Source organism: Gopherus flavomarginatus, chromosome 5 (genome assembly GCF_025201925.1).
Source record: "Gopherus flavomarginatus isolate rGopFla2 chromosome 5, rGopFla2.mat.asm, whole genome shotgun sequence".
NCBI lineage: Eukaryota > Metazoa > Chordata > Testudines > Testudinidae > Gopherus > Gopherus flavomarginatus.
The window spans coordinates 23,936,620-23,963,790 of record NC_066621.1 but is presented as its reverse complement, the minus strand read 5'-3'; the positions used below and the strand labels follow the sequence as shown (position 1 = coordinate 23,963,790).

General features: G+C 51.7%; 1 protein-coding gene across 1 annotated transcript in view; it reads right to left on the bottom strand.

Annotated features, from left to right (window-relative positions):
• Positions 1-27,171, bottom strand: part of LGR6 (leucine rich repeat containing G protein-coupled receptor 6) — a 147,394-nt gene that overhangs the window by 23,198 nt on the left and 97,025 nt on the right. Inside the window, exons 6-14 of the mRNA XM_050953796.1 lie at positions 20,894-20,962; positions 17,379-17,450; positions 16,220-16,291; positions 14,991-15,059; positions 13,878-13,949; positions 10,667-10,732; positions 8,644-8,715; positions 4,824-4,895; positions 2,686-2,811 (exon numbers count right to left, since the gene is read on the bottom strand). Of these exons, the coding sequence (XP_050809753.1) occupies positions 2,686-2,811; positions 4,824-4,895; positions 8,644-8,715; positions 10,667-10,732; positions 13,878-13,949; positions 14,991-15,059; positions 16,220-16,291; positions 17,379-17,450; positions 20,894-20,962 (690 nt within the window). The remainder of the gene's footprint in view (positions 1-2,685; positions 2,812-4,823; positions 4,896-8,643; positions 8,716-10,666; positions 10,733-13,877; positions 13,950-14,990; positions 15,060-16,219; positions 16,292-17,378; positions 17,451-20,893; positions 20,963-27,171) is intronic.

The window sequence follows — 27,171 nt, the reverse complement described above, 5'->3', positions numbered from 1 at the left end:
TGCCTCGCTGCCTTAGGGAGCAGCCTGTTTTTGTTATCTCTGCTTTTTGGATTCTTGTGTGTTATCGTTCTGAAGTCCAAGAAACAAAGTCATGTTACATTGCAACCTTCCAGTGAGGTTTCTGTGTGTGTGTGTGTGCGGAGAATGTAACACGTCACTGTTCGTGAAACCAAGGGCCTGATTTCCCATTGCCCTACGCTCGGGGCAGTTGGTGCAAAATACGACTAAACCAGGATGGGGGAGGGGGTGCTCTGCATCCTTTGCCCTGCTGTAAGTGACTCAGGCAGCACAGGGCAGGAGTAGGTGGAAGTCCTGTTCCTGAACTGGTTAGTACACATGTCCAGGATCCAAAGAACAAGTTAAAAGCAAGTATTTAACCTCACAGCAAGCTGTCATGCGTGCACTTGCCAGCTTCACCTTGCTTTACAAGTAATAACTCATGACACCCCTTGGGAGCCAGATGTGCTACCCTCCCTGGCCCTCAAGCAGGTGCCTGTGTCTTGGAGGTGTGTGTATTTTTACCCTTTTTGCCGACTGTTTGGAAGGTGCACAAACTACAAAGCTGCCCTGGGGCAGTCTGCTACTGGAGCACCTCACACTGTGGCTTGGTTAAGCCTCTCACCTGAGTGACCCTTCAGCATCTGGAGTAGCTTCTTGTTCTGAAAATGCAACTTAGGATCCCAGTCCTCAGGCCAGGCCCCCACGGTGCCCTCCTTTTACTGCTCTCAGACCACAGCGCGTCACCGAACACCGGCTGGATGCTCCGCTTCCATTACAGCCCCTAGATGATGCCCCAGTGCTACCGGCACCTGCCCAGGCTCTCGAGAACACTGCGTGTGCACCTCACTTTGGCAGAGGCATCGAGACGGTAACTCTCCAGCATGGATGAGGGGGACTCGGGAACAGGGGTTAGATTAGAATCCGAAGTCGGGGATACCCCAACTAGCTCTGCCAGCCCTATGGCCCTGCATCATGCCCTGCCAGCCCACTCAAGGAAGCCTAGCTACATTTCTCAAATTCAGCAAGATACATGAATGCAGCTGACTGCTAATAAGAAGCAAGGCCAGTAATTACATCCTGTATTACAAGGTCCATTAAACCACAGCTGACTATCATCAGGGTTAAATATCAGGGCTATCAGGCTGAAATGGCACTTTCACCACTGACAGCAAACGCCTGCTTCGTTTCTGGAAGCCAGTAAAGCCTGGAAATCCAGTCCAGACAGCCTTCAGTTTTCCCGGCAGTTAAGGTCTTTTGACAGGATTAGTAAATCTGGGGAAACTCTATAGTCTAAAAATATGGTTTTGTTTTAAGTTACCAAACATTTCTGGCCGAGCCCCGGGAGGCAATGGGAACTCTGTATACAGATCTGCTTCCTGTTGTAAACTGCAGATTAAATCATATTACCAAAAGGTGGTAAGAAAGTGAAGATCCTTAGGAGGTGGCTAATAACTGTTTCCAGATGCCCCCATCAGAAAGGGCAGCAATTAGGATTGAAACTGTCTCTCTAGCACTGGCAAGCTGATGTTCTGGAAAGACTAGTGGGTGCTAGGCTGAGTCTGAGTTGAAGGCCCACCTTCCCCATGTCAGCTACACCGATGTAAATCCAAACCAGCTAAACGGACATCACTAGGGTTAGTCTGGATTCACACCATTGCCTGGGAGAGCTGAATTTGGCCCAGTGTCACTGCATGGTATTAGCCTTCGTGTCAGGACATGGGACATGCCAAGCCATCCAATTTTTCTGGGCTGCCCCTTGGGAAACAGCCACAGAACAGGATGCTGCTATAACAAGGCAGGGATCAAGAGAGCGAGAGCCTCTGGGGTCACATTGACTAGGCAGATTTAAAAGGCAGTGTGAGGCTTATCCCCACCAATTCCTCAGCTGCTAACACCAACATTTTTTAAAATAGCCTCTGATGCTGGCAGCCTCCATTTTTGAAAGCCCAACTTGAGACACTTTGGGTCTGATTTGCACAGGTACCGAGACCCTGTGTCTCCAGCTTGGGGCATACACCACCTCTGAAAACCACCCGATAACGAGGACTCCCCAAATCAGAGGCCACTTTTGAAAAATGCTGGCCTTCACCTCCGAGTCAGGGCATGAATGTGGCTCGGCCACTAGCCACAGCTCACTATGACAAGGGGACAGCGCTAAGAACTCACTGCTAACATAGGTGCTGAGGGTCGCCAGCGCCGCTGGGAACACAAAGCCGGCATTCCCAGTGCAGAGGTGGCCTCGGTGCCTTATGCAGCATTGTCTTGTTTAGCTGCCGGCTCATTAATCCATAGCAGACAAGACACGGCCACACAAACAGCATTTACTGAGCGAAAGCTGGATGTCATTAGCTAGAACTGGCTTCTGAGAATGTTTTCCACTCAGAGATGCCCCAAGCTCACGCCCCTGGCTTCACGAGCTCCGCTTGCGTGTGTGTTTGGCGGATGTGGGCAATGGGACATTAAGTGGAACATCAGTTTCCCACGGAAGGCTCGGAAGGATGGATGCAGAGTGTTAGCATGAAGCTGGGCTTTCTCGACCTGCCGGCCTGGAAGAATGGCAGGAAAATGTCCAGTAAACAAGGAGAGCGGGAGTCTGATTGAAATAAACAAATAAAGGCACATTGGCGAGACCCACGTGGAGCTCAGAGGATAAAGGTGAACCAGGCACCCAGAGCCACACCATACCTCATCTTGGGGAAGCTTTCTTTGCTGAAGGGCTCAGACAGCGCTGGGTTGCCTTGGAGCTTCAGATGGGTCAATCCACCCAAACCATCCAGTGGCAGGGTGACCAGCTGGTTGTCGGTCAAATCTCTGTTGTAGTGAAAGGAAGGAGGGGCAGCAGGATTAGGGGTTTGCTGATCAGAGGTGTGTTAACCAAGAGAGGCTGGACAGCTCTGCAGATGGCCCATGGTCATCTTGACCTGGTGGATGTCCAAAATATGATACTGAAATGGAGAGGGCAGGAGGTGTTGCTCGGCGCTGACTGGGGGCCAGTCCCAATTTGGGGATGAATGAAAAGATACAGCAATCATTAGGGGAGTGCCATCACCAGGGGTGCTGGAATGAGGGGCGGGCGAGGAGCCATGGCCCTCCCACTTGTTGAAAGTGGACAGGCCTGGGCCGTCCCCTTTTCGCCCCAGGCCTTCCCCCTGCCCCTCCTCTTCCCCCTGAGGCCCTGCCCCCGGCAAGGCCAGAAGCTGGAGCCAGGTCAGGATAAGAGCTGTGTGGGCAGCTGTGGCAAGCTGTGGATCCTTCACCTGCCCTGGCTGGGAGTGCTGGGGGTGGGGACACAGGCCAGGGGCTGCTCTCAGGCCCCCCCACCCCCGGGCAGGTGGAGGGGCCTGGGCTTCCTGGTTCAGTGCCAGCTTCTGGCTTGGCCAGGGGGTGGGGCCTTGGGGGGTAGAGAGGGGCAGGGCCACAGAGTGGGCAGGGCCTTGTTGCCTCCCACTATTAGGAAGACTCCGTCACTGCTAGCCACTGCTGTAAACTCTACTTTGGTTTTCTACCTTGCTCTCATAATCATGGTATTAGAATGGCTTGATCTGCTCCCCCACTCCCACCATCCTTCACTTCCCATTTTCTGGAGGTCTTTTAAAATAAGACGATTTTCTGCGTTTGGGTCTTGGAGGCCAATTAGCATGGCAAAGCACTATCTCTGGTATTTTCCACATGACATCAAAAGTAGGGTCCGATCCCTGATTGCAATCACATACTCAGTTTGTTGACGCCTGACCATACATTAGCTTCGGCTATAGGGTGAAGTCTTTTGTTCATCCCCTGATCAGCTACAGCATGGACAGCCGCAGCCCAAGCGTACTCATCCTGCCCTGTTAATGTGGCTCAGTCCTGACCTAGGGTGAGACTTTGCCTCAGCTCTCTAGTGAAGGGGTCCCATTAAACTCAGCCTTTGGCCCCCTGCTCAGGCTGCTACCCAGCAATTCTGGGGACTGGACACCTGTCCATTAGCAACAGAGACCAATGGATCTTTGCACGTAAGCTACTGAATGGTCATCAGACGATGATGACTTTTGGTCAATACCCATCCCCTGATACATTTAGACTAGTGAGCCATCAGTAGCTTCATAGCAGGATCATGGCATGGAAGAAGGCCGGCTATGAACAGGAAAGCCCCAGATCCACAAAGGTATTTAGGATCCTAACTCCCAACGAAAGCAACCTTTGAGGAGTGGGGCCTAAGTCCCGTGGTGATATAGCATCCACGCTGATCATTAGTAAAAGGCGTCTAGGGAAAATATGGATCCCACGGGAGGTAAATGGGCAGGGACCTTGAGGGTTTGGGCCCATCTCTGCAGCATGAGGTGCAGGTCACTTGCTACGATCATCTGAGTATCTCACCAAATCCAATCCCTGCCATTGTAGGCCTTGGGCACTGGTGCACCTTGGTCCTTCCTATTCTCTGCCTGTGGCACATAACAGTTGAGTCCCCTGAGGGCAGTAATGCCTTGTTTTAATTCTGGTAGTGGAGGTGGCTGGGTGGTGTTTAGTGGCCTGTGATTCACAGGAGGTCATACTGGATGATCTGTGTGTCCCTTCCAGACTTAAACTCTGTGACTGTTTCTGGAGCTTCAAGATTTCACTTGAGAGGCATGTTCAGTTGCATGCGTTTTCATGAGCACCACAGTAATCATGCAGGGCCCACCAAGGCATCCTGTCTGCCAGTCTGTCTGTGTGGGCATTTATACCACACTCACCACTGGCATGTGAGAGCATTTTTTCCCAGCCCCCTTTCTGCAAGGGAACCTCAGGTCCCCACAACAGCACTTTCCTTCACCCACTGCAGGAGTAATCTCGAAGCAACTTACAGCTTGGTGAGCGAGTGGAGGGTCGCAAAGGCCTCCGGATGAATCAACTGGATGTAATTCCAACTCAGGTCTCTACAAGGCAAATACATAGCAGTGAGAGGGGGCTGAGGAGAATAGTGGGGTGCCTGTGAATAGGGAAGCTAGCGAGATTGGTAGGCCAAGATGTGAAACCCAGCCACTCCCCCTCCAAATCTCAGTGTCCAAGCTCCCCTGGTTCTCACCATGCCCTGGGGAGACCCCTCTCTTACTGAGGAAGGCCAAATTCTCATCAGCCCAGACCAGATCCCCAGTAAAACCTCCTGAGTCCCCTCTGCCGGCATGTGCATTCTCCTTTTCCTCTCCCATGTCCCTTCTTCCGTCCCTCCATTCTCCCCCAGGCTGCTGGGACTCTGGGCATTATCACTGAATGTCCTGGGCGCTCTCTCAGCAGGGAAACCATCTGAAATCAAGCTAGGCCAGATCTGTACCCCCTGGAGCTTTGGAATCCAGCTCTGTTAGCATGATGGCTGCACAGTTCCTGTCAGGGCCCAAATTGGCTGGACACTGAGGAAAGATTTCCCCCCCGCCTTGTGTTTCTTTCTGCAAGTTTGGGGACTTTTGCATTGAAATACTAAACTCTGAGATACTGGCAGCTCATGGCTTTCCCTTAGTGCCAAAGCAGCAGGCTACTGGCCCAGACACCCTCTGCTTCCGGTACAGTGACAGTACAGGGAGGCCCCCAGGAATGGGCAAGCAGGGCCGGAATCTGTAGGGATGGGGTGTTCAAGTGTGTGCGAAGTGCTGGTGTGTACACATTAGCATGCATGGCGCGAATGGATGGGGTTAGTGGGCGGTTGTGTGTCTGTATGAGTTTGTGTGTGTGTAGTTAGTACACACGGGATACAGTGGGTGAATGTGTGTGGTTAGTAGCTGTGGCATGTGTAGTGTACACTACAGCATCTGTGTGCAGTTGGTAGGTGTAGTAAGCAGTGTTAAATGTGTGTGGTTAGTATGTGTGGGGTGTAGCATCTGTGTCTGTGTAGTTAGTACAGGTGCTGCGTAGTGTGCATCTGTTTGTGTGTGATTAGCATGTGTGGTGTTTTTGTGGGGATAATATGTGTGATTAGTGTACGTGATGTGTGTATGGAGGGCGTCTGTGTATTTGTGGTGCACACATACACATATTAGTGTGTGTGTTTTCTGCCCCGTGCTTCATTCACTTCCATTCACTATAACAGGACCACTTGGAAATAGTGACCATAATACAACAGCATTTAACATTCCTGTGATGGGAAGAACACCTCAGCAGCCCAACACTGTGGCATTTAATTTCAGAAAGGGGAACTATGCAAAAATGAGGGGGTTAGTTAAACAGAAATTAAAAGGTGCAGTGACTAGAGTGAAATCCCTGCAAGCTGCATGGACATTTTTCAAAGACACTGTAATAGAGGCCCAACTTAAATGTATACCCCAAATTAAAAAACACAGTAATAGAACTAAAAAGAGCCACTGTGGATTAACAACCATGTAAAAGAAGCAGTGAGAGATAAAAAGGCATCTTCTAAAAAGTGGAAGTCAAATATTAGTGAGATAAATAGAAAGGAGCATAAACACTGCCAAATTAAGTGTAAAAATGTAATAAGAAAAGCCAAAAAGGAGTTTGAAGAACAGCTAGCCAAAAATCAAAAGGTAATAACAAAATGTTTTTTAAGTACATCAGAAGCAGGAAGCTGCTGAACAACCAGTGGGGCCCCTGGACGATGGAGATACAAAAGGAGCGCTTAAAGACGATAGAGTCATTGAGGAGAAACTAAATGAATTCTTTGCTTCAGTCTTCACGGCTGAGGATGTTAGGGAGATTCCCAAACCTGAGCCGTTACTTTTTAGGTGACAAATCTGAGGAATTGTTACAGGTTGAAGTGTCATTAGAGGAGGTTTTGGAATTAATTGATAAACTTAACAGTAACAAGTCACCGGGACCAGATGGCATTCACTCAAGAGTTCTGACAGAACTCAAATGTGAAGTTGCGGAACTATTAACGTGGGTTTGTAACCTGTCCTTTAAATCAGCTTCTGTACCCAATGGCTGGAAGATAGTTAATGTTTAAAAAGGGCTGTAGAGGTGATCCTGGCAATTACAGACCGTAAGTCTAAAGTCAGTACTGGGCAAATTAGTTTAAACAATGGTAAAGAATAAAATTGTCAATCACATAGAAGAACTTAACTTGTTGGGCAAAAGTCAACATGGTTTCTGTAAAGGGAAATCGTGTCTTACTAATCTATTAGAGTTCTTTGAAGGGGTCAACAAATATGTGGACAAGGGGGATCCAGTGAACATAGTGTACTTAGATTTCCAGAAAGCCTTTGACAAGGTCCCTCACCAAAGGGTCTTACGTAAATTAAGTTGTTATGGGATAAGAGGGAAGATCTTTCATGGATTGAGAACCAGTTAAAAGACAGAGAACAAAGGGTAGGAATAAATGGTAAATTCTCAGAATGGAGAGGGGTAACTAGCGGTGTTCCCCAAGGGTCAGTCCTAGGACCAGTCCTATTCAACTTGTTCATAACTGATCTGGAGAAAGGGGTAAACAGTGAGGTGGCAAAGTCTGCAGATGATACTAAACTGCTCAAAATAGTTAAGTCCAAAGCAGACTGTGAAGAACGTCAAAAAGATCTCACAAAACTAAGTGATTGGGCAACAAAATGGCACATGAAATTTAATGTGGATAAATGTAAAGTAGTTGGGGTTATTTTTTCCAATGTGCATTATACATACAATATAATGGGGGCTAAATTAGCTAGAAGTAAACAGGAGAGAGATCTTGGAGTCATCATGGATAGTTCTCTGAAGACGTCCATGCAGTGTGCAGCGGCAGTCAAAAAAGCAAACAGGATGTTAGGAATCATTAAAAAAGGGATAGAGAATAAGACAGAGAATATATTATTGCCCTTATATAAATCCATGGTAGGCCCATATCTTGAATACTGTGTACAGATGTGGTCTCCTCATCTCAAAAAAGATATACTGGCATTAGAAAAGGTTCCGAGAAGGACAACTAAAATGATTAGGGGTTTGGAACGGGACTCACGTGAGGAGAGATTAAAGAGGCTAGGACATTTCAACTTGGAAAAGAGGAAACTAATGGGGGATATGATAGAGGTATATAAAATCATGAGTGGTGTGGAGAAAGTGAATAAGGAAAAGTTATTTACTTGTTCCCATAATATAACAAGTAGGGGCCACCAAATGAAATTAATGGGAAGCAGGTTTAAAACAAATAAAAGGAAGTTCTTCTTCACACAGAGCACACAGTCAACGTGTGGAACTCCTTACCTGAGGAGGTTGTGAAGGCTAGAACTATAACAGGGATTGAAAGAGAACTAAACAAATTCATGGAGGTTCAGTCCATTAATGGCTATTAGCCAGGTTGGGTAAGGAATGGGGTTCTTAGGGGCACCTGGCATTGGCCACTGTTGGCAGACAGGATACTGGGCTGAATGGACCTTTGGTCTGACCCTGTATGGCCATTCTTATGTTCTTACACACTGCCATTATTGGCATGATCTGCACCCAGCCACTGCCAGAGTCCATAGTTCTCTGCCTGGAGCTGGGTTCACCAGCCCAAAGGGCTTTTATCTCATGTGCCCGTATAGTCCTGTGGTCCATTGCTTCCCCTGGGTGGGTGTTTGGGATCCAAGAGTCAAGCAGTGCAAGCAAAGTTTTCAGGTCTGGGACTGCGTGAGCACCCTGCACACATCTGGCAGTGGGCCCACAGTTCCCCTTCCCCGCAACAAAGAGCCCCGCAGTTCCCAGTGCTGGCGGAGCCAGAGCTGTACTCACATGGAGCGCAGGGCCATGAGCTGCCCAAAGGTGTCTGCTCTGATTTCATGGATCCTGTTGTGCTGGAGGCCTCTGAAAAGACAGAGAGGCTGGCATGAGAGAGAGGATCTCTCCAGGCCCCCTGGCACCAGAAGAAAGCTTGTCAACCCTGCTCTTATTTCAAGGGGTGAGCTGGTCAGGACACAAAGCAACCCAAACCCAGCCCTCTCCCAAGCGCCACGCTGGGTCTCAGACAGCGTCCCCTTTCACACACACCCTCTGCCCCCCTCCCCTCCCAGCACAGCAAAAGAACCATCTGTCTGGGCTTGTCAAAGGCTCCTGCGTTCCCAGCCTTTCCGGGCCACTGCTCCCATTCCATGCGCCGTCCCACCATGGAGCTTGGGTGCGCCACATCAGTGCAAAGCTTGGAGGCGATGAGTCAGAACGCGAGCCCCGAATGGCTCTTCGCTATACAGCTAGACAGTGACTGACGCTAGCGTGAGAGTGAGTGTGTGTGCGCACACACGTGCAAGGAGCAGATGCAATCCAGCCCTTTGCAAAGAGCCATTTAGAGGTGTGCGCTCTGACCCACCATCTCCAAATCCCATGCTTTGCACCCTCTTTAAGCCTCAGCCATGTGCCACATGCAAGCTCTGTCCCCGCATTCCCCTGAATGCAGTGACCACGTGCCTCTGGCAGCCCAGGGCACAGGCCACCCAAGGGAGTGGGAAGGAATCAGGGCCCTGGCTGGAACCATGCTGCACTGGCTTATGGAACCATACACTCCCCATGCACTCCAGAAGGTACGATCCTTCACGGAGCTCTTCTCTGCACTGCCCACAAGACCACCTCGTATTCGCAGCCCAGTCTGTCTCTACGTCACACATTCAGAAAGGCCAGAGGAGCCATTCTGAGCATCTGCACTGACTTGCTGCCTAACCTCACCCAGGGATCCCTGCATCCAGCCTATAACTTGGGTTTGAGGTAGCGCAGAGTTTCTAGATAGAGACACCCGATCTTGCTACAAAGACTCCAGCTGATGAAGACTCCACCCTGCCCCTAAGGGGAATCCGTGCTTCTCAAGCAATGCCACCTGTCCTGCTGTGAGTGGGCATCCTACCCTCTCTTCCTCTTGCCTACTGATACACATTCAAGCATCTCATCTTCAGCTGTAATGCTTTGGAGGACTCACCCTCAGCCCTTATGTCTGCCTGCTTCTCTACCAGGTATCTGTGCTGTTCCTGAGCATCTCTTGGTTCAGGCTGTCTGCAGACTCAGGCAGACCCCATGACATCGATTACACTCAGTTTCTATTTTCAAGGTTTTCTCCCCAACCATAAAGGCTAGACACGTATCATTTTAAATGAAAGCTCTGGTTGCGGAGCACAGCTCTACGGCAAGTGGGTGAATTCCACAGCCAATTCTGCAGCTGTAGAATCACAGGATATCTGGGCCCAAGGCAAATTCAATGGGATATAGATACCTAACTCGCTTAGGCCCTTTTGAAAATCCTAACCTTATCTACCATGGCAATAGGGGTCCTATTAATGCCATCGGCTGGAATAGATCAGGGGATGCTCAGATGGGGAATTAAATTTTGTATGAAGTTAAAGCAGAGCTGAATGCAATCAAGCCCTTCTTTCTCCTCCTGGGGCTGGGATCTCTCCAGAGAAGGCTCCTTGTGGGTTAAGTTCTTTGGGGCAGGGAGCATCTCCTTGTTCTATGTTTGTAATCACCTAGCACAACGGGCCTTGGTCCATGGCTGGGGTGACTATTCCACATAATAACACTAATTCTCAGTGCACCCCGGATGGTGCTGGGCCCTTAGCACAGCCCCTCTCTCTGGGTCCAGTGTTAGTGAACTGAACTTTTCACCCCCAACATAGATTTGAGTCCTGGCAAAAGCCCGGCTGAGTTTTTATCTCCTTGGATCTGGATCTCCCACGCCTTGTTCAGTCCCTCGGGTCTCCTCTGAGCCAGGATCGCCTCAGGAGGGCCCCCTGTCCCTGAACCAAGCTTTGAAGGAGGGAATCTCTTGACTCACATTTCTTCCAGCCGCTGGCACCTGTGGAAACTGGGCAGCTCCTCGATTTGATTGTGCGAGAGTTCGCTGTGGGAAAGGAATGCCACAGACATGGCAGGAGATTAAAAGCAAAGCAAGCCATCCTGAGAGCATTCTTGGAAAGCAGATATTGCTAAGGAGGGGAGCAGACTGACCTCGGGCCATGCAGCTGGGGAAAGCAGGAAACCGCGGCACAGAGGCAGATCCGCTCAGCGCACACCTGACACTTGGCACTGATTTCCTCCTTCATTTCCTTGCATTATGCACAGATTGCTCAATGGCTCACCCAGCCCCAGCGCAGCTCCATCTGTCACATACGAGCTGCTTCCACTTCTGGGGATTGTCTTTTCTCAAGGGGCATGGCTGCGTAGCTCTCCCCACCCAGCCCCCACCTCAGAGACAGCAGCAATGTTTGGGGATGCCTGCATGAAACCTTCCCTTTGCACAGGCAGAGCAGGGAATTGTTCATTTCAAGGCTCCCCTCCTGCACCTGGGGATGGATGAGCACGGCAGATGCACTTTCAGAGGCCAGGAGACATGTGAGCTCATAGGACAGTCAGAGTGGTGGTGGTGCCTGATCTCAGGCACTGCACATGCACCAAGCTGCACCACCAGCCTGATCCTGATTTTTAACCCTTCTCTGGGAGGATGGCATGTTCAGTGTATCATTCCAGCCAGTGCAGGATGTTCCTGCCTCTCAGCTGCATCTCCCCCATCCCAGGACGTCATTCAAAACGTGATTCCCCCCCAAGCCCTCGCCGGGCCATCTGTGCCCCACACTCAGGGCCGGTTCCAGCTTTTTTGCCCTCTCAAGCAGCAAAGTGGGGAAAAAAAAAGATAAAGCCGCGATTGGCGGCACTTCGGTGGCAGCTCTACCGCGCTGCTTCATTCTTTGACGGCAATTTGGCGGCGAGTCCTTTGCTCCGAGAGGCACTAAGGGGCACCACCAAATTGCCGCTGAAGACCCGGATGTGCTGCCCCTTTCCATTGGCCCCCCCAAGCAGGGCCGGCGCTTCCATTAGGTGATCCTAGGCGGTTGCCTAGGGCGCCGGGATTCGGGGGGGTGGCATTTTGTGCGCTCCCCACAGGGTGCACAGGAGCTTCTGGTTCCACTCCCGTCGTGCCACCGAAGAAGGACCTTCTGCTGACGTGCTGTGGAAAACAGCAGCAGGCAATTGAGCAGCTCAATGACTGCCGCTGTCGCCTGCGGCATTTCAGCGGAGGGTCCTTCTTCGGCAGCGCGATGGGAGTGGAACCGGAAGCTCCCACGTGCCCCGTGGGAAGCGCACAAAATGCCGCTCCTCGAATTCTGCCTCAGGCGCCAGAGTTTCTGGCACTACTCCTGCCCAGAAGCACCTGCTTCCTTCACTGGTGCCTGGAGCCTGCCCTGCCCACACTGCACCAGTCAGCAAGCAATTGCCCTCAACCCCCCCGCATACTGTACAACCATTAGTCCTTATACTTTGTACTTCTATGGCACCGTCCAGCTCAGAATCTTAACCTACTTTACAAACATTAACTATGTCTCCTGTGAGCTATTTTCCTCACTGTAGAGGCGGGGAAACTGAGGCATAGAATGATGAAGTGACTTGCCCAAGGACATACAGTCAGTGACAGAGCCAGGCACAAAGTCCCCGAGTCCTGACTCCTAGCAGGTTCAATTCTTAATTCAGCCACAGGCTTCCTGTGTGACTTTGTGGCAGTCATTTAGTCTCTTTGGGCCTCAGTTCTCCATCTGTACGATGGGGCGAATAGCACTGTCCTGCCTCACAGGGATGTGTGAAGAGAAATACATTAAAATTGTGAGGTGCTCAGATACCATGGTGATGGAGGCCAGAGAAGTACCTGAGATAGAGAGAGAACTAGTCTCCTGCTTTAACCACTAGACCACTCTACCATGCCACACAGACATTGACCCTTGCTTTGCCTGACCTGAGATCACTATAAAAAAGGGAGACTTAACCAACAGCCTTTCTGTCTCCCATCAATAATGAATAGAATTAATGGCCTGAGGCAGAAAAAAGGCACCAAGGAAAATATTAGCGAATGAGGCAAAACCATCCAGTTCACAGAGGAGAGGAAAGCATGATTGGTAAAACTGATCAAAAAGTTTCTATCCAAACAGTTTTTCAACCAAAAGTGGGGTTTTGACTAAATGAAAATTTTCACAAAAAGTCTCTGCTTTTGGTGGAAAATTTGGATCCTTTTTTTCAAAAAAATCCCCGAATACCCGAAGACTGAAACAATTTGGCCAAATTTTTTTTATTCAGAATTGCTACCACGGTGCCTCCAGTTGCCTGATGTTCCCATTCTCCTCTATGATCTGTGTTCCCCTGCCAGACCAGGTTTCCCACAATTCACCATAGCCAGGGACTCCCAGAATACACCATAGCGGCTCAACAAGAAAGGAGACCAGGGTGCATCATGGGAAATGTTGTCTAGTCAAAGAGACCAGCTTATAGAGGAAAATGGGAGCATAAGGCATCAGCACTACAGTCCCAAGTGGCACCTCGGCAACATTTCCAAATCAAAATTTCTTTCTTTCTTTCTTTCTTTCTTTTTGCCAAAAGTTTTTCCACTGAATACGTTCACTTTTCAATTTTTTGCCAAAAAGTTGAAATTTTCCATGGGGAAAAAACCCCCACTTTCCAACCAGCTCTGGTGACGGTCACACATCGCATCAGGAAAGTCTTAGGGACTGATCCCCCTCTCACTGAAACCAGTGACCATTGCTGGGGTCACTCCTGATTTACACCAGATAAGTGAGAAGTGAATCAGGCCCAGACACCCTTAATCAGTGCTGCATTGTAGGCACACAGGGGGACCCCTTGCTCCACCAGGAGTTGTGCCTGGTAGGGCTCAGAGGCCTCGGTTTGTTTGGCACAATACCTTGTGCAAAGCGGGTAGGATTCCCCCCAGCCCTGCAGTGGGTGTGCCATTGGCACCCGCGCAAAGCAGGGGCAAAACATGGCCACGCTGACTTGGAAGCACTTCGCACCCACTCCACTCCGCTCTGACATTGGGGCGAACAGGACACAAAGCCTCAGAGCAGAGAGACGTCAACCCCAGCATGTGTCTTATTAGCGAAAGTCCCGGAGCCCAGAGCTGCCTCACTGGGCGCTGGGCTGGGATCAGACAAGCACACCAAAGAGTGGGCAGTGAAATACAGTGGAGCAGCGTGTGTGTTACTCACAGGACTCGGAGGCTGGGCAGCTGCTGGCACATTCCTCTGGGAAGCAAACGGATCCCTGCCCGGGTCAAGGTCCTGGGGGTGTGAAGGAGACAGAAGGGGCTATTGAGAAGTTGGCATGCAGTAAGCCCAGCCCTCGCTGGGGGAGGACGGAGCAAATGAAAGAACAATGCACATGGTGAGAAATTAAAGGTGACTTGGTAAAAGGGAGGACGGACCCTGCACTGGGCTGGGGGAGGGGAGGGATTAGTTTAACATGCCCAGGGGCTCACGGATTGCTACACCTAACTTGCCAATGGGCTTCTCCGTGGAGACTGTGGAAGGGGAATGTGCTGATCCCACAGAGCACCCTCCGTCCAGGGATCAGGACTGCGCAGTGGGGGAATCTGAGGCCCTGCAGAAATGGTGGGAGGTTCTGCAGTGACAGCGGGATCCCTGTTTGTGGAGCTCTCCGATCTCCCGGGAGTGTCCTGGAGAGAAGGGTCCTGGGACTGACAGGAGGTAGCTGGCCTTACAGAATGGGGGGAGGGGGAGGCTAGCCCAGGACAGAGCACTGCAGGGAAGGCTCATCCCTGGGAACCCGGGCTCCTGATTGCCCTGGGTCGGGTTCTGGGAAAAGGAGGGCACTGGGGTTAAAGCTGAGCTGAACTGGAATTCAAGGCACCCCCAGGGAGGGTGGGTGAGTTTCAAAGGCTGCAAATTTCTCAGCCTCTGGATTTCTTTGCCCCTTCCTTCTGACTTGCCATACACCTACAGGCAGTGCATCCTCCTCCCCCCCACGGGGAATGACGTGGTAGCACTGGAACTGAATGGCTGGTGCTGGATAAAGTTTCTGGAGGGCCATGTGGGTAGCTGGCTTTACAGACCAAGTGGGGAGGAGGTGGTGAGTCAGAGAACACAGTGGCAAAGAGACACATGGAGGGCAAGGATGGGGGACTCCAGGAGGAACTACTGTCAGCAGCCGCAGAGAAGAGCCTAGATGATAGGCAGTGGAGTCTCCCATGGTGTCTAAAGACCCTGCACTGCATAGCTTGGTAAACGCTTCTCCTCCAAGCCCATGCCCAAGCCTGGAAGGAACACCACGAGGAATGTGGAAGAGGGAGACTTGCCACTCACAGAATTTCTAGGCTGGTGGTTCCTTTAAGATCTGGGAATTCTCTGATGTCTGTTGCTCCGTTCAGTGACCTGCAGAGAAGGACGGACAAGCTCAGGGGAATCGTATGGAAGATGAGCAGAACAAACTGGAAAGAGTGAGGGCAGGCGCTGGAGCTTCCAGATCCCCTCTTCTCCAAAAGCTTTGGCAGTTGACTGGTGGTGGCCCAAGCCTAGCTAGGAAGGTGGGAAGAACCCCAACCCTTGTAGATACCTCTCCCAGGAGAGTCCATCGCTGGCTGGGGCATGGAGCAGGGCACAGATGCATTGAACCAGGGACTCCGATGTTTACTCTCCAGGAAACTTGGCAGGGTCAGAACTCCCCCTCCAAAACCTGACATTCTTGGCAAATTGCTTCAAACAACAACAAAATGATGCTAGGGGATCTTCTCCAAGCTCCCCGGTGCCTTTATCTCAGGGACCTAAAGAATGCTGCGTGGTTCTCGTTAGAAGTTATTTTATTAGCTGGAGCATATAACTGTGCATCCAGTGGCTTTATGAGGCTTGTAAAGAGAGCATGTTTGAGGTTACCTCTGCCACGGGCCCATCTGCTGTGCACCAACGGAGGAGGATTGGCTGCAAAACACCCCATGTGGGGGCCTGGCTGGTCAAGAAGATGCACCACAGAATGGCAAGTGGTGCCAGAGGAGATGTGGGCTAATGCCTGTCAGAGGGAAAGCGGCTGTTTCCAGGTGTGACACGCTGCTATGGCAACACATTTCTCAGTGTCTGAGCTGTGAGCCGCTGTCCCCTTGACGCCTCTGCCTGGCAGCACGGTATTGCCAGGGCCTGGCAGTGCTGCACAGGGGTGTGAGACTCGGCACACAGAGAATGCAGCGAGTTAAGGAGTGTCTGCGGCTCAAGCAAGGCCGTGGCGGGAGGCACACCGATGTTTGGTGAGTGGGATGGTTCTCCAGAGAGCTGCAGGGACACTGAAGAGGCCTGGGGGGCTAGTAGCCAGGCCCTGCCATGCTTGCAGTGAGAAAGGAGGTTGCTCTGAGTGACCGTGGACACCTGGGTCATTAACATGGGCCACGCAGAGCTCTGCCAAGATCCCCTGGTGAAGGTACTTCCAGACACAAGGGCTTGGAAGGCAAAGGGGGAAGTGGGCTGGAAGATGCCCAGTCTGCTGGCCCCGGAGGCTTGGATTGCCAGTTGTGTTACCTCTTTAAGGACCCGAGTGATGAACTTACAGAGTGTGCAGCTTTGGCAAGAACTGGAAAGCTGACTGTCCGACAAACTGGATGGGATTGTCATAAAAATGGCTGCAAAGGAGACAAATACTCAGCTTAGGTTACCCTGTGCGGACTGGAGGAGATGCTAGTATTAGTCCAAAGCAGTGGAAGAGACTAGAAATGGGCTGTGCAAGAGATTCCGGCAACATCATGGTGTGCCCACCTGCTCCAGATCATTCCTGCCTAAGCTACGGGCTCCAATCCAGGCTGGGCACAGGAGGGAGGGCCCTGTAATCCTGCTGCACATGGGGAAGCGCTCCGTAGCTCTGGCTTTGCCTGCTGGGCTGCAGATGCCTCTGTGAAGTCCCATTACTGCTCCGGAGCCACGACTAGAAGGTGCATGGCACAATGGAGTGGCTCCCCTGTTAAACCAAACTGCTGCACATGCCGTGTGGAACAGGGCTGAGGGTCGCTTTGCTTGGCTTTGATTTTATTTTCCCATCCATCTGAGCGGAGCACTGCCAGAAGGTGGGATTCCCCCGCACGACATACAGCACCTGCCCGTCAGAGCTTCGACCAATTCATTGCCAAAAGTGTGGTGGGGGAAGCAAAAGAAGGAAGTGCCTGGAAAACCTGCAAGGTGGGACGGGAGTGGTGTCAGCAACCCTCTGCATCCTACCCAGGGGCCTTTACATCCCGCTGGGTCTGGGGAGGTGATTGTGGCCTGCCGAACTGGCTTGGTTCAGCCCAAGCGCACAGCTACAGCTATCACAAACAAGTTCCAAGCAAGGGCTCTAAGCATCACCATGGGCTAACATCTGGGCAGGCGTGGAGAACTCCCTCCCACGCTGTGTGTTACACACAGCAATACCACTGCCATACAAATGATCCGTTCATCTCTCTGCCTCTGTAATGGCTTCGTGTGAGACTGGAATGGTCAGAGCTGGGGTTGGGGGGACACCTGGGAAAAGGAGGGGGTTAGAGGACAGGAGGGGAAGAACTAAGAGGCAAACCTTCATCTTACATTAGGGTCCTTCTTTCATCCCATCCCCCATTCCCAGCATATGCACATCAGATGACGACCCTGGGAAATGGTGGACACAGCCTTCAGCCAGTGACAAGAGGCTCTGAACTCCCCATACAGAATGAAGTAGGAAAGCCGATTCACATCACTTACATAGTTTGGAGTAAAGGATTCCCAACAAATGCCTTCTCTGGAATAGCCTTGATGTTATTGTTATGGAAACCCCTGTTGGAAGAGAAAGGCCAGGAGGTGACTGGGTCAGAAGATGAGAAAGGAAACCTCCTTAAAAGGGGCAGAGGATTTGAAACACAGAGAGGATGCACAGAGTTATAGATTCCAAGGCCAGAAGAGACCATTGTGATCATCCCATCTGTCCTCCTGTAGAACAAAGGTCAGAGAACATCCCTACTATGATCCCCAGAGCAGAGCTTTTAGAAAAACATCCCATCTTGATTTAAAAATGGCCACTGATGGAGAATCCACCATGACCCTTAGGATGGGATCAGAGCCTTAGGCGTGGTCTATACCTAAAATTAGATTGACTTCACTGTGTTGCTCAGGGCTGCTCAAAATTTGTCCCTGAGTGCAGTAGTTTGGTTGTGTAGACGTGGCTAGCTGATGGAAGAAGTCTTCTGTCAACCGAGCTACCCCCTCTCGGGGAAGGGGATTAACTATATCAAGGGAAAAGCCCTGCCATTAACATCGGGTGCTCCAGTGGCCCAGCTGTCGTGCAGACTCACCTATAGACTCTGTCTCACCCGTAATGCCACTGAAACGAATGTAGAAGGAGCATCATCGACATCCCTGCTACATCAGACCTAGGGCCTGATTCTGCTAGCCTTGCTCATGCTGAGTAGCATGGCACGCCAGGAATAGCTCCAGTGAAATCTGTGGGATTACTCCTGGATCGAGTGTCCGATTCTGGGAGCACAATGGAAGGAACGGGCCCATTTTATGCCACTTTATCTAGCCAAGGATTTTAGTTTTTTTAAAAGTCTCACCATTACGTCTGTCCAACTTTTAACGACGTTTGCAGACTGTTAGTGGTACGGCTGGCTTGATGCAGGGCTGGCCGTAACACTTCATGGCCGTGCCCAGGAAACCGTTTGCTTCCCACCTTGTCACAGATTGGGTAAAGCCCAGGAGGGACCCCTGTGATGCTCCAGTCTGCCCCCAGCCTAACCCAAGTCAAAGACGCTCACCCAAGGAGTCCTGCGCTGAGTTCAGCATTGTGTGGCTGAGCTATAGGAGATAGCTGAGAATGAACCAGCCAACCTCTGAGCAATGGTCAAGACAGCACATCCCCTGGGAACCCGTTTCAATGGTTAATTCCCCCTTGCTGTTAACTAGGTGCCTCTTGTTTCCACTCTGATTTCAGCTTCCAGATGTTGGCTCTAGCTCTGCCTTTGGCTCTCGAGTGAAACTAACTGAAAGGACTTACTGGCTGGAGTCCTGAGTGGGGGCATGGCGTTAACCGGAAGAGGTGTTTAAAGGCCCTGGGGCTCTGGCTGTGGCTAGGAGCCCCAAGGCCTTTAAATCACCCTGGAGCTACCAGCTGCAGAGGCGGCTGTGAGCCCCGGTTTGAAATAAAGGACCCAGGGCTCCAGCTGCCATGGAGCTCCAGGCCCTTTAAAGCACTGCCGGAGCTCCAGCAATGATTTAAAGGGACCGGGGCTCCCCGCAGCGGCTGGAGCTCTGGGGCCTTTAAATCACTGCCTGGGAAGCCGGTCCAGTCCGGCACGGCATACCAGCTCTTGCCATACTGGCTTACTTTCACCTCTGTTGGCTCTACTATGAGAGATCTTCCTCCTACCCAGGGAATTCTTCTTCCTCTGGCCAACCAAAACAAATTCTATCTCCCACCCAACCCTTCCTCGAAATACTAACGAGGCTGCCTCTTGTCCCCATGCCCCACCCCCACATCACCACGAATGAGCGGCACAGCCTCAGTGATGATAAATAACCAGGGAACCAGTGTTTTCCGCAAAATGGGCTCATCCCTGTCTCAGGTCCCCTCCCTGGCACTTACATGGACAATAGTTCTGCCCCCTCGTGGAGCCACTGACCAGCTGAGCTGGTGACCCTGCCAGCAGGCTGGGCGAGCACAAACATTCCCCTTGCTCTGCTGGACAGTGATGTGGCCACCATGGCCTCCCTGAAGCCACTCAGTGAGCAGCCCCTCTCGCCGACTCTCCCACACATAGGCAAGTATATGTGCAGACGGCGACTCTGGGCACGGGTGTGACCAGTGTGGCCAAGAGGGGGCTGGCATAGCACAGGGTCACTAGGCTGTCGCAGCTGGAGACAAAGAACTGAGCGGGTGATATAGAGCAGGAGTAGACGTGGCAGGAGGAGAGTGCGGGCGAGGTGGGGGCGGAAGATGCTTGGGATAAGAGCAGGGCCGGCTCCAGGTTTTCTGCCACCCCAAGCGACAAAGGAAAAAAAAAAGCCGATCGGTGGCACTTTGGCGGTAGCTCAAAGAGGAGGAGAGGGACTGAGGGACCTGCTGCCCAATTCCCGCTGAATACCTGGACGTGCTGCCCCAGTAGCGGATGGAGTGCCGCCCTTTGTACTGGCCGCCCCAAACACCTGCTTCCTTAGCTGGTGCCTGAAGCCAGCCCTGGATAAGAAGGAGAAAAAGGAAAAAGGAGGACAATAGCACTGATCATATTGATGAGAGGAACAGGCCGCTGCATGCTGCCACGGCTCTTGGCAGCCAAAGGTTGCTCCCAGACCTGGTGCTGAGAGGGACAGACACAAGCACGTGGTAGGCTGCAAAGGTGAGGTGTATGTGCAAACAGTACAGGAATGACCCTCTTTGTCTGTTTGTCGAGATTGGGCCATATTGATCCTTCCCCCAGGCCCACTGGTCAGAGAGGAGTCATCCATGTGTGGTGCGGACACCCAGAGGTTCTGTGGGTGCTAGAGGAAGCTGTAGACACTGCTGGCGCTGAGAATAGCAGCTACTGCAGGGGGTTGCCTTATAAGTGCCAGGCTAACTCCAAGGGTACGCTGCTTCTATGGGCCCAATCCTGGGGGTGGACGTCAGTGAGAGCTGGGGCTCTAAACAAGACTAGGTGGGCGAGATGTGCTGTGGGAGAGGGACTAAGGGGTCAGTCACAACAGCTTAGGGTCTGATCCAAACCTTACTGATGTCAACAGAGCATCTCCCATTGATAGGAGGTTCTGTAAGGGATGATCTGGTGGTCCCTTCTGGCCCTCAACTCTATGGCTGTAATGGGCTTTGGTTCAAGTCCTTAGCCAGGCCTATAAGGAGGCCAAGGCCAGTCAGCGCTGGGGAGCTGTGAGGCTGGGGGGAGTGCGCATCCTTGCCTGCCGGCTCCATGTGGGAACGCCCTGGTGGTTCCCCCCCCACCCCCCATTCTGCCAGAGGCCACATCTGTTAAAACCCATCACCGTTGGCCTTCTGGTGTCACAACTGGAGAAATACTCTTTCCATGCTAATGAGGCCCCGTGAGGCATGTATTGCCACGGTGGGGAGGAATGAGCTATTTTAATGGGGATCGCAGAGACAGTAGGGAGGAGTTTGGAGCAAGCGCATGAAGGCTTGGCGTGGCTTCCTTCCCCAGCCCAGGCCGGGCCCGGCCCTTTGTTGGTTACTATCTTGTCGTGAATTCAATTGGAATGCAATAAATAAGAAGTCTCACAGCTCCTGCAGGCGGCCTAGCGTCCTGATGGCTACTGGGAATTCCAACAGCTTGTTATAGTTCAGGTCCCTGAAAGAAAGAGAGGAAAAGCAGTCATTAAGGCCGCTGTAGGAGCTCAGCGGAGCATGTCCGTGCTCTGGAGGGATGGAAACTTGGTTATTAAACATCGGAGATGGGTTTTTCCAGCTGTGCCGATCCAGCCACCAACGTCTGGAAACAACACACATTCCTGCCACAGGAATATTCCCAGCTAGGGGCATTGTCAGGCATGGGCCAGGCCAGGCTCTGGCCACCTAGAAGATGTGACTTTCTGGAATCCTCACCCCCCCCCTCCTGCCCCCCAACATTCCTCAGCATTGGCCTGAGTTGGGCTGATTCACTATCTTTACTGTGTCCGATCCCCTGCCCGCCCCTCCTGGAGTCTTGCGCTCACATGCTATTGTAGTTATAGACATTTGCCGCATGCCCTCCAGGGCCACATCTGGGCATGTTTACAAAAGCAAGATACAAACAGCAGCTGCCGTTCCACCTCTCTGCTCCCCATCTCCCAGCCACCAAATGTGGCATGCAAGGAGGAGGGGATTCCAGAACAGGGGGCCATCCAGCGGGAATGCTCTGCTGCTCACCCCCAGGTGCTCAGCCTGGCTAGCAGTAGCATTAACTCCTGAGGCTCATGCATTTGGGACGGGGATTGGACATCCTGGGCTGTATGTGGAGGTGATGCGCAAGGATGGGAGGTGGTTAGAGACTCCTGGAGAGCTACTGACACTTGTTGTGCACGGGGGGCGGGGAGGGGAGTTTGCGTAACTGACTCGCAGAGGTGCTAGATGGAACTTACAGCAGGGGGTTGGTTTCATTTTGGTCGCACCGTCCCACATCCTCTGGTTAGCTGCTCATCTTGCTACACTCTTCCGAACCTCTCATCACGTGAGATGCCCTCTCTTACCCTCCCTGGGCATCTGAGTGGCAGTGTGAGCGGTAATGCGGGAGTGGGATATGCAGGTTAAATTGTGGCCAGTGGTTGAGACTCTAATGGGGTCTGAACTGGTGTTGTACATGGGACGGGGGGACGGGGGGAATAAGGTATAGTCATACCAGCTTAGCGGCTGATCCAACTCTACTGACATCAGTGGAGAGTCTCCCATTGACTTCAGTGGCTTTGGCTCACTTAGACTCAGGTCCATTTCATACATCTTCTGGGGAACCCTCTGCCAGTCCGCGTCCCACCCATGCCAGGTCCGCTCCCTGTCCCAACTCCCTGCTGAAGCTGGGATTGCCTCAATCACAAGGGGAAGAGAGTAGGGGTTGGGGGTGGCTAGCAAAAGTGCCAAAGACAGGAGCAGATTCTGCCTCTGGAGAGGGGAGTCTGTCCTGGCATTTCAGCTCTGGCAACGGGGCTTTAATGTAGCTGATACTCTCCGTGGAGAAGCAGTTCTGCCTTGAGCTGGTACAATCTAGTCCTACTGACCTCTTACAGGCCAGGGCACTGAGAGACGATAGCACTGAGCATTGCAAGGCGTGCATAGCACGACTCCTTTCTACTGGCAGGTAACTCCCTGGATTTTAAGAGGTGAATCCCTTGGAACATTAGAGTAATTACTGGCTCCTGCAGATTACTGTGTAATTACACGTAATCATCCCCAAAGTAATTACATCAAACCTGGATTGTGGGTTACAAGACAGAAAGAACTATGAATTTACAGCAATGAACTGTTTGTTATTTGCTGCCTAATTACCTGTTAACTCCCACCCCTTGGGTCCCCACCTGGTAATTACTCTGTAATTCTCCTCTGGCCCCCACCCCTACATGGTAATTACCCTGTAATTCTCACCTGGCCCCACCCCTACATAATAATTACTCTGTAACTCTCCCCTGGCCCTGCCCCTACATGGTAATTATCCTGTAATTCTCCCCTGGCCCCGCCCCTACATGGTAATTACCCTGTAATTTGCCATGGCCCCGCCCCATATGATAATTACCCTGTAACTCTCCCCTGGCCCCTCCCCTACATGACAATTACCCTGTAACTCTCCCCTGGCCCTGCCCCTAGATGGTAATTACCCTGTAACTCTCCCCTGGCCCCTCCCCTACATGGAAATTACCCTGTAACTCCCCCTGGCCCTTCCCCTACATGGCAATTACCCTGTAACTCTCCCCTGGCCCTGCCCCTACATGGCAATTACCCTGTAACTCTCCTCTGGCCCTGCCCCCACACAGTAATTACTCTGTAATTCTCCCCTGGCCCCGTCCCTACATGGTAATTACCCTGTAACTCTCCCCTGGCCCCTCCCTTACATGGTAATTCCCTGTCCCAGTCTAGGATATCAGGCCAGCTTGTACTTGTGGCAGTGACATTGCTGCCAAGCCTGACTCAGTGACATGGAAAAGAAAATAATTAAAATAGCCTAAAAATTCCCTAACCCTTGACTGCCTTACCCCTTCCTACAGGACACACAACTGTCCTGCTGCCTGAGACAATCAAGGGCCCATCGTTGGGCTCATGCTCTCTACCATCTTGCCACACTTACAAGTCTATCCTGAGTTGCATGGTTGGGGATCCCACTGGGCTGACTGAGAGCTACCTACACAAACCAAGGGGCGGATGCACATGATGATGCTATCCCTAAGTCTGAACCACACCAGGTCAGTAAGAGAGCTCCCTTGTCAATCAAGGATGGGTTGGTTTGACCCATTAAAGCCATGCATTGAGCTCATGGGTCAGTACATGTAATGGGTCAGTTTCTCCATCAAGTCTGCTCCAGGTAATGTGTCCAGGACTAAGTGGGCTGACTCTGTTGCTCATACTGCTTGTTACTGGGGGGTGGGAGGGTGGGGGCGGGAGCATTACCGGTTATCCAACCTATAGTACTTCGCTGGCCTTTATCACCAGAGTATCTGAGCACTTCACAGTCATTAATATATTTACCCTCACACAACCCCGTGTAGCAGGGCTATTGTCACCATTGTACATATAGGGAAACTGAGGCACAGAGTGGCAAAGGAGCTTGCCTGAGGTCACATAGGAAGTCTATGGCACAACAGGGACTCTCAAATTCTATGCTAGTGCTCTTGCCAGTGGACAAGCCTACCTCTCTCACTTAAAAAGTTTCAGTCAGCTAATAAGGGAGCTGAGACGATACCATGTGGCTTATGTGGCCAATGACATATCATGGAAAACAAATAGGGAGGGATTCCCCACCAGGAAACAGATAGCACAAGGTCAAGCCACTGCTTCAGTCCTGCTCCAGCTTTCGCAGGTCCTAAGTGGTGGCTAAGCCCCTGCACAGGGGTTTCACCCCAATGAACAGCTGGTATGTTTGTGAGCAGTCAACAGGAGGAAAATGCTTCCCAGCAGAAACCAGGCTTGTCTCTCAGATGAGTCACTAGCAGAAAAAAAGCACGTCAATTCGCAGCCAATATTATTTGCAAGGAATAATTCAACAAGCTCTAATATTTGCTCCCTCTCATGCTCTGAAATCGTATTTCCTTTCCAATTTATTCCCCTCTCAGGCAGTCTATATTACACAGGCTCCCTTCTCTTTCATCAGCAGACTAAACATTTTGTTTATACGTCAATGTGTCTGCAAGTATGTACAGGAATAGTTCCTCCCGAATAAATACACCCTTTCTTCCCAACACTGCAGGCATCTCCGGATTCCCCTGTCAATACTTGGCAGATGCATGGTGTATTGTATTCAGCAGATACCTCTGGGTAGACGAGCCACCCCTGAGCTCTGCCATGTATTGTGCTGGCAGGGAAGCTGAAGCAGATCCAGGTGCAGTCGTGCTGTTCTGGTCTGACTGGAGGTAACCCTGGGCTGTCTGGGAGAGATGTTGGGCTCTTCTAAAGGATCCTGCTATCTTTTGCCCCAGTGTTTCCCAAGAGCCTCTGTCCTGGAAGAAGAAACCAATTGCATCTGCCTGCACCTCCTCTATGTGGTGTTAGAGGCCTACCCATCTCGATGTATAACCCCCCTCAACCCCCTCGGCCAGTCCATCTCTGGGGTGAACCCCACTCTGGAAAATGCTGATCCACACTGAGTTTCCAACTCACTCAATTTAGTGAGGCCTATAAACAGAGAGTTATTTTCACTTCCACCCCCCCTCCCCCACGTGGGGCCAGTTCCTCAAGTCCTAACTCAGGTGTGACTCATACCTCACTCACGCAAGTCTGCCTATAACTGCTGAGAAAAACCTCTAGACTTGCCTTTCAGTGAGAAGTTCCCTGGCATGGGAAACCCTGCCTCTGCTCCTGTAGAGGGCAAATAAGCACACACTCCCCTCCCCATTGCTGGGAGTGCTGATGGGTAAGGCTACAATTTAATCACAGGTATTTTTAGTAGAAGTCATGGACAAGAAATAAAAAAATCATGGTGCACAGCCTGTCCATGACTTATACCATAAATACCCCTTGAATCTTGGTTGGGGGATCTCTGGCGGCACCAGCAGCTGGGGACAGGCTGCCAGAGCAGTGACTGGTGCATCTGGCCCCGGGGATGGGACTGCTCCAGCAGCAGTCAGTGTGGTTGTCCCCGGGACCACCTGAGCAGCTGCTTGGGCAGTCTCAGGTCAGCCACACTAGCCATTGCAGAAGTCACAGAGGTTGCAGGACGTCATGGAATCTGAGACTTCTGCAACCCCTGTGACCAACATGGAGCCCTGCTGATGGGACGCCGATGACCTACAATGAAAGCATTAATCATATTGGCAAGAACGTTGGCCAAAGAGGACAGGTACTTCCCAGAGTCCTCAGCTCAGGAGCTGCAGCAGTGATGAATTGCGTGGGAGGGAGACAATGCTGAATATTCAGTGACACTAATTCTGCAAAGACACGACAGGAGATCTGTCTCCATACAGATAAGCCCAGCATCTGGGGTCAATTCCATCCCAGGTGTAACGCCACTGCCTTTGTTCCAGGGATGAATTTGGCCCATCGTGTCTAACCTGTCTTGGTTTTCCTGTGGGTGACAGAACTTTAATTCTTCTCCTGGTTTGTCTTTTGGAAAAGATGGACTGGGTGCAGCTATGGGAAAAGCCTGGGCCTAGCAGAAGTCAGTAGGAGTTTCAGCATTGACTTCAGTGGGTACACGGCATCACCCACATAGTCTCTAGACTTAAAGAGGCCCTTTCTGTAGAGCCAGGATTGGACAGACACTCAAGGAAGTCACCCCTGGCTACAGAACTGGGGCCTTCCTAGCTTTAATCTTCCAGGGATCCTGAGCTGTGCTTCTAAGAGGTACAGAACAGAACGTACAGCCTGAGGGGAAGGGAGTGTTTGGGGGAGGGAGTGGGGGCGGGGGCTGGATGTCAAAGGTAAAGAAGCCGCCCCCAGGGTCACTGGCATCTCCACAGTGCTGCGTGCCGTGACCTCACCCCCAGCTCCATGCCAGGCTTGTGGTGGGAGCCTCAGAAGGCAGCATTGTTATGGGTTCCTTCCATTGTGCTTGTGCTGGGGGGATCCTTCCTTGGATGGATTCAGAGATTTTAGTGCCCCTTTACGCTTCTCCAGCCCTGTTATGTGGTGTAAAGAGAGCAGAGAAGGGAATCTCAGCCATGTTTTCTAAAAACTGATGGAAATCTAGTTCAGTGACACATCCTCCTCTCTGAGCTCAGGTACTCAGGTACCATGATGATGATTTCAGTATAAAGACAAGAGAGAGACAGATAGATAGATGTGGTGTATGGTAAGAGTGAGAGAGCAAGTGATCTTGTCCTGTAGTGACTGATAACAGCTGGCTGTGTGTCACAGAGTCCCCGGGCGATGCTCTGGAACTGCTCCCCACCAAGCCAGGCAGGACTTTGGGGAGCCTCCTCTCCCTTGGAGCAGACTTGTTCAGGGCAAGAAGCTCACACAGCTTCACCTCCTGGGTCTCTCCTTGGAGCATTTAGCATCCTCTGCCCCTCCGTGCGCTTCCCACAGCGAGTCCACCCCAGCGGGGTCCTGGGGAAGCCACCGGGTCCTGCACCCCCACTTTGCAGTCAGACGTGACTCTCAGCCAGCCAGTAACACAGAGGTTTATTCGATGACAGGAACAGGGTCTAAAACAGAGCTTGTAGGTACAGCGAACCGGACCCCTCGGCTGGGTCCATTCTGGGGGGCAATGAGCCAGACCCCCAGGTCTGCCTTCTACCCTTGACCCCAGCCAGCTCCCGACTAACAACCCCTCCCAGCCCCTCCTCTCTGCTCAGCCCCTTTCCCGGGCCAGGAGGTCACCTGATCCCTTTGTCTTCAACACCTTCAGCTGGCACCTTGCTGGGGAGGGGCCCAGGCCATCAG